Here is a 7,796-nt window from a genome sequence, read left to right as displayed (position 1 = left end):
ACCGACCTACCAGGTACCGCGCAGGACTGGTAAGGGCTTACCAGGTCCTCTAAGTAGGCTCGCAGCCTTCTGACAAGTAGTGTTTCTAATCAGTGTTCAGGAGGGTAACTGGTCGCCAAGACGCTGGGCTTGATGGTGTCAAGCCGTCCTTTAGGAGCGAGATGATGCGCCCAGCGTTAAACGAGGGTGGTTTCGTGCCATTTGAAAGAAAACCGTTTACAAGCTTAAGAAGCAAACCTCCGATGATGTCGAAAAAGGTGGTGTAAAAACCTGCCACTATCCCATCTGGACCAGGCGCAGTTGACTGATTCATGGCCCCTAAAGCGTCGCGCACCTCCTCCATAGTAGCTGGAGATGTAAGTGCCACGCGTGCCTCTTCAGGAACCTGAGGGAGGGGCCCGCAGAAGGAGCTGACAGCTTCTTCATAGCCTTCGCGTTGGTCGACGCCCTGGGAAGAAAACAGGGCAGCAAAATGGCCGCAAAAGATGCGCTGGATATCGGCTTCATCTGAAGAGGGAGTACCATCTTCCAAGATTACTTCATCCACTTGCGGTGGCCGAACTTTAGACTGACCTTGCGAGCGCGCGTAACCAATGTCAGCTGTGTCAACAAGGGGAATGCGTGAACCTGCTGCCATACGTGATGAGCGGGAGCTGTTCTCAAGAATGCGATGATACCGAGTGCGCAGTGTGTCAAGATACTCTCTCATTGCGAAAGTTAACTCGCCGCCATCGCGTACAATCCGCATACGTCTGAGGACGTCATTAAGCGCCGTAGTAACACGGACGCGCCGCGCTTTCCCCGTGAGCACGAGAATGTCTCGCCATCGTGACTTGAGGGTATCCCAGCCTGTGGGAGTCAAGTCAGTCACATCCGCTACCAATGCCCGCAGTTCCGCGCGAATCGTAGTAATGCACTCCTCATCATGCAGTATGGATGCGTCCATTCGCCACATTAGTGGGCTGTTGGAGCGTCCAGGCGCCCCCTGTAGAGTGACCATTACTGGGAGATGGTCGCTAATATTTCCGACCGCTGCAGGAAAGGGCAGCACCTCACACTCAAGCAAATTGGCCAGCAGGGTAGAGGGGACGTAAACTCGGTCTAGCCGGCTAGCACTCAGACCCCTAGTGCGCGTTGCCCCAAAATTGTCCCCATGTAGTGCGACCCATGTGTCCTGAAGGCACAGGGAGCGGACAAGCTTCCCCAGTTCTTTTGCATGACAATGTGACGCGCCCTGTCCGGGCCCCCTGATGTCGCGCCATGAGTCCAAAACACAGTTAAAGTCTCCAAGCAGGTCGTGTGGAACATCATCCAAAAAATGTGGCGCAATGGATTTGAAGAACTCGTTCGTCAAACTACGCGTGACCGGCGCGTAAACGTTGACGAAACGAGTTCTCCGGCCGTCCAAAAAAACGTCCACCGCAATCAAGCGACCGTCGAGACCGAATGTGCAGTGAGCACTCGATCTGAATGCAGGGTTAAGAAAAACGACACCCACGCCGCAAAACCGCGAGTCCGTCAGAGAGAAAAAGGCATCAACATTAAAATAAGAACGAAAGGAAATGACACCTGCAGGTGTACGAAAATTACATTCCTGCAAGAACAAAGCATCAACTTGATACAAACGTGCAAGGTGTAGCACTTGCCGCTGCTTATCGGGATTACGGAACCCTTGCACGTTAAAAGTAAGAAAGCGAAACCTAGCCATCATAACAAATGAGTGAATGAAACCAAAACAGCAAAGAAACGCAGCTGGAGAACAAACAAAACGGCGAAGGACTCACGATATAGTTCTGCGGACCAAGTTTGCGAGTGCACCCTGCGTCGGCGCCATGGAAAGGCATGACGGTGTCCGACAGGTCCCCGCTGAGGTTCCGGCTGTTAGCTCGACGACGACGCGGCAGCGGCGATACACGGACCATGGGCGGCGAAAACGTCCCGTCAGAGCGAGTGGCTATGGAAAAAAGCACACAGTCACACTCGAACCCACACACACTGCACCGCACGCACCGTCCATCGTTTACCACCGGCGCCGGCGAAGCCGTAGCCCCGATAAGATAGCAGTGGCTGGGGTGGAGCGCCAAGGTAGCGGCGCTTCGGCCACCGCAAAGCGGGAAACGATGAGGTTGGCCGTCAGGGCCTGTCACCTTGAAGAGTGGCGCCATAGCACTCACGTCTCGGAAAACGAGACGTCCATCGGTGCGTCGTTCTCAGCGGTCTTCGGCTTCTTTTTTGGAGCCGAGGGCGTCGTCACGCTTGCTCCACTATCCGATGCCGAGTGCTGGCGCTTTGTTTCGTCAGCGCCATCCAAAAGTAATGTTTTCCGCACACTTGTGCGTTGGGTCTTCGGAGCACCTGCGCCCAACTCGCGCAACGACCCGGGCAGGAGACTAGGTGTTCTGGGAAGCTGAGATTCATGGCTGTAGTCTTCCGACTGGGCATGCACGGTAGCTCCAGGGGAGGGGAAAGCCGCCGACTCCGAATAGGCCTCGGGCAGAGCGCTCTCCTTCGTAATGGGTGCGTTCAGAGCCGCACCCTCGTATGTCGGTGTGGCGGGAAGGTACGACGCGTCCGAGTCAGTCACTGACGAGAAGGACGCACGCGACGACTCGTCGTCGGACGTAACTTCCGAGCTCCTGACGTCGGATTCCGGCGACTGGGCGGCGGTGGACGCCCTGTCCAGTTCGCCCTCAGAATGTGTAGTGGGGGTTTTACTCGACACTACCGAGGGCTGATTGAGGACTGTCACGGCGGCGTTTCCACCTTGGTGCGACATGGTATCAGGCGTAGCAGCGGCCGCATACGAGCGCGGCATCACGCAGTCCTTGGTCACGTGGTTACCGCCGCACCGTTTACACGCTGCTTGGCACGCCTCTGTCTCGTGGCCGTACGTGGAGCAGCGGCCACAACGTGCCGCGGTGCAGGAAGCACCAAAATGGCCCTCTGCGCCGCACTTGGAGCACACTCGCTTCATCCCACGATACTCCAGCATCGCACGGTGCCCAGCGACAGTGATGAAGTTGGGTGGTGCCCGGAGCATGTCTAGCTTTACCAGCCTCGCTCCGTTACGCACATGACTCTTTCCCTTGAAAACCGGCTCGGTCACAGCGCGGACCTTGCCGTACGGACTTAGAGCGGCGGCGAGGGAGTCGTCGCTCACTGACGGGGGCAGACGGAACACCGTCACGTAAACCACTGGAGCAGCCATTTGCGCCAGTGGTACTTGCTTTCCAGCGACGAGGATTGTGCCCGCCGCTACCATCTTAGTTGCTTGAGCCATCGACGAGACGGCAGCAAGGAACTTTGTTCCGCCGAGGTGCTGCAGGTACTGCAGACCCCCGACACCGACGACCGCCTCGAGTGCATCAATTAGGTCGTCCGCCGGAGCAGGCTCCGGTAGGGTGAACTGAAAGCATTGCGCTTTCGTAGGTCGCTGGACTGGAGGCGGCAGGTCCATGGCTGCCCTAGCCCCGGACACCACAGCTAGAAGCGTGGCGCCTGGGCCCTGTACCTGGCAGCGGGGACTCTGAGGACGAGTTGGATCCGGGGGCCGCCGGAGTAGGCGTCACTGAAGGCAGTTCGACGACGGCGATAGCAACGTGCTCGTCGATCGTCGAACAAAGAATACCCGTCACACTCGGCAACGCTCAATTTAAAGGCTGCACAGAACAATCTAGATAACGTCGCAAGCAGCTACCAGCACGGGCTGGAACATTGTGGAAAGACACCCGAGTGGCCGGAACCTTCGAGACAGATCTCGGTGCATCTTGTGCTACAACAAAACTGATAAAGGTGTGACTCGCGGCATCGAGCATTAACAAACAAAGATTATGGAAGTGATACGCGGTCCAGAATCAGAGTGATAAGCCTGTATGACGGCGGCTGTTAAAAAAACAACAAATACTGCTTTGAAGGTTTCGCGGCAATATGATGCAGCGGTGCGCCATAGTACACTATCGGATGAAATACTTCACGAGTGCAATACTGCTGAACTCAGCCTTTAGAACCTCCTGAGGACCTAGTTTTTGACCCGGCGCTGTCTACTAGTTAATTTGCTGCAGCACTTCAAAGGGATATTAAAGAAGACTTGCAAGAATGCGATTCTCTTATTCTTCATTGTCATTGGGTTGAAAGGCTGGTTGAAATTAAGGATTTAATTCGGACTGCTTTCCAGTAGATACTGGCAGCCGTGCCAGAAAGTGCAGGGTTTCCCATAAGGAGGTCAGCAACGAAAAGAAGTGCCCTCGGCCTAATTATCCATGATTAGGCTAGAAAATAAACCAGTGTCAGACTCTTCGTGATTTTATTCATAGCTATTGGATTTTTATTCTTTGTGTTGTTGCACACCCTTCCGTCTTTGAAAAAATACTGTCAGTGAACAAACAAGTTCAGTTTAGGCCTCTTGTTTACTTTCGAATGTATTAAGGCCAATTTGCAGATGTCTTTTGCTTTGTTGTGTGTGTTGCTTGTTTTCTGTTTGCATGCGTTTTATTTTCAAACAATTTTTTGAATAGTAGCTTTGTATATTTTAAATAGAAAAAATGATTATTCCACTGAGTACACCCATTTTCATGTTTCAAAACAGAGTTCATTGTTCATAGTGCTTCACCTTTTAAGGCATCATGCACACCTTTGACATAGTGCTGTGCATGCACATTTCCATCAAAATCACATGGAGCCAAATTATGGGAAAATAATTATTGAATCCAACAAGGCTGTATAAAAACCAGGAATCTTATTGGACTTGGGATATATCCTGTGTTTATGTTGCGGTGAATAAATGGGATAATATTTAGTCTCCGCATATATCTAGTTACACATGCTATAGCTAAAGGAAAAAATAAAAAAGTTGGTATGCATGCGCATTTCCATCATAATCACATGGAGCCAAATTATGAGGAAGTGGATTGTTGAAACGGACAAAGCTGCATAAGGACCAAGAATCTTTAATTTGGACTTGGGATATATCCTCTGTGTATGTTGCGGTCAATGAATGGGATAATATTTAGTCTCACTCCTCGTATATGGTGGTACACATGCTATAGCTGGGGAAACAATTGACAAAGTTGGTATAAGTTCTATATTTGCCTTGACACAATCTATATATTGTTACGATGAAATAGCAAAGGGGTGTTTATTTACAGTGATATGGCAGTGGGATAAGGTGAAGCCTACTAGCCCCAGGCACCAACGCTTCGTCTTCTTCTTCTGCCTCACCATCACCATCCCTCATCGTCGTCATTAGCGTGACATTTCCCCCCTACTCAGACGAAGCCCTCTGGGCGTGTTCGTGAGTCGTGCGAGGCTGACACGGCTTCAAGCGGGCAACATGACACAGTTCGGTTTTGGCAGACCGGCGACCCGATGCTGTCAGGCGGGCTATCCCATAAGTTAAATCACTAAGGCGTTTGATAACCACATATGGGCCGTCATAATGGGCCAAGAGTTTTTGATGTAGGCCACGGCGCCGAATTGGACGCCATAGCCAGACTAAATCACCTACAGAGTACGTGACCCGCCGGTGACTGGAATCGTATCGCACTTTGGAACGTTCTTGTGAAGCACCAGACCGTAATCGGGCGATTCTCCGAGCTTCTTCGGCGAGACAGAGGGTCTCAGCCAGGCAGGGGTCTTCACGGCTTGTGAAGGGCAGGATAGTATCCAGAGAGTAGCGTGGCGGTCTGGCGTAAAGCAGAAAAAATGGACTGTATCCAGTCGTCTCACGCGTGGCGGTATTAAACGCATACGTGATGAAGGGCAGTATGGTGTCCCAGTTCTTATGCCCTGCGTCCACATACATGGCTAGCATGTTGATAAGCGTTCTGTTGACGCGCTCAGTCAAGCCATTTGTCTGGGGATGGTATGGCGTCGAGTGTCGGAAAGTTACGGCGCATAAACGCATGAGCTCTTCAACAACATCAGCAGTGAATTGTCGGCCCCGGTCAGTGATGACAATTCGTGGCGGCCCGTGTCGTAAGATGACTGAGTGCAGCAAGAAAAGCGACACCTGATGCGCCGTAGCAGATGGAAGAGCGGCGGTTTCACAGTAACGTGTGAGATAGTCCACGCAGATTACAATCCAGCGATTTCCATCCACGGACTTCGGAAACGGACCTACGAGGTCAATGCCTACTTGATCAAACGGTGCTGTCGGGGTCTTCACAGGGTGCAGCAAGCCAGACGGAGTTGCAGTTGGACGTTTGTGGCGTTGACATTGCTTGCAACTGGCAACGTATTGTTCAACCGTCGAGCGCATTCTGGGCCAGTAAAATCTTTCTTGAGCACGGTGGAGTGTTCTAACCGATCCCAAATGCCCAGAAGTTGGATTATCGTGCATAACACGCAATACGTCCGTGCACAACGTCTTGGGAACTACGAGTAGGTATCGCTGGCCGACAGGCGAATAACTCTTTTTCCATAGGAGGCCATCATGCACACAAAAACGGCTTGTAGGTACGATGGCTTGGGCAAAGAGAGGCTGCAGACTGGTATCATTTTGCTGTTCCGTTTTGAAAACATTCGTGTCGGGGAACGTTGGCTCGAGGGTCGATATATAATTGTCGAAATCGTCGCTTTCAGGTCCAGTCGTGGCCATTGGCATCCTAGAAAGACAATCTGCGTCTGCATGACGCCTCTCGCTTTTGTAAACCACGGCAAAGTCATATTCCTGTAACCGGAGGGCCCAGCGTGCGAGGCGACCACATGGGTCTCGAAGGTTCCGCAACCAACAGAGTGAATGATGGTCAGTTACGATAGTAAACGAACGTCCGTACAAATATGAACGGAAACGCTGCACAGCGAAAACTACAGCTAGGCATTCCTGTTCGGTGACTGTGTAGTTTCGCTCCGGCTTGCTCAGGGTACGACTTGCGTACGCGATAACATGCTCTCGTTCATTGTGCCGTTGGACAAGGACTGCACCAAGACCGATTCCACTAGCGTCCGTGTGTACTTCATTGCAGTAGGATCGAAGTGACGTAAGATGGGTTTCGATATTAAAAGAAACTTCAGTTGACGGAATGACGCGTCGCAGTCTGGTGTCCAGTTAAAAGTAGAGTTTTTGTGGAGAAGGCACGTCAATGGGTAAGCAACGTCAGCAAAGCGATGTATAAAGCGTCTAAAATATGAGCACAACCCTAGAAAACTGCGCAACTCCTTCACTGTCTGCGGGGGTTTAAAAGACTCAACAGCGGCAGTTTTCTGGGGATCCGGCATTACACCATCACCATTGACAAGGTGTCCTAGCACCAGCGCTTGGCGCTCTCCAAAGCGGCACTTTTTGGAGTTCAGAATTAGGGCGGCGTTGTGCAGGCAATTCAAGACACGTACTAGACGGTCATTGTGTTCTTGGAAGGATTTCCCAAATATCACGACATCGTCCAGATAGCAAAGACAAATGTCCCATTTTAAGCCGCGCAAAACTGTGTCCATAAAGCGTTCGAATGTAGCTGGCGCATTACACAGCCCGAATGGCATAACATTAAACTCATAAAGGCCATCTGGCGTTACGAAGGCTGTTTTTTTCTTATCTGCAGGGTCCATTGGAATTTGCCAGTAGCCAGATCTGAGATCAAGACAAGAAAAATAGGACGCACCAGAGAGGCAGTCGAGGGCATCGTCTATGCGAGGAAGAGGATAGACGTCCTTTTTCGTAACAGAATTTAAACGCCGATAATCGACGCAGAATCGCCACGAACCGTCTTTCTTGCGTACAAGAATAACAGGGGCAGCCCAGGGGCTAGATGACTCCTGTATCACCTTTTTCTGTAGCATGTCCTCCACTTGCTCATGAATGA

General features: G+C 51.6%; 1 protein-coding gene across 1 annotated transcript; it reads right to left on the bottom strand.

Annotated features, from left to right (window-relative positions):
- Positions 1 to 1,601: 1,601 nt before the first annotated feature.
- LOC146200805 (uncharacterized) lies at positions 1,602 to 3,798 on the bottom strand. The gene has a single exon (XM_084595599.1). The coding sequence runs from the start codon at positions 3,455 to 3,457 to the stop codon at positions 2,171 to 2,173; it is 1,287 nt and encodes a 428-aa protein (XP_084451725.1). The 5' UTR covers positions 3,458 to 3,798; the 3' UTR covers positions 1,602 to 2,170.
- Between the last annotated feature and the right edge of the window lie 3,998 nt (positions 3,799 to 7,796).

The sequence above is a fragment of the Amblyomma maculatum genome, chromosome 2, assembly GCF_055883805.1.
Source record: "Amblyomma maculatum isolate TAMU_Amacu chromosome 2, ASM5588380v1, whole genome shotgun sequence".
In the NCBI taxonomy this organism is placed as follows: Eukaryota; Metazoa; Arthropoda; class Arachnida; order Ixodida; family Ixodidae; genus Amblyomma; species Amblyomma maculatum.
This window is presented reverse-complemented; position numbering and strand designations above follow the sequence as displayed.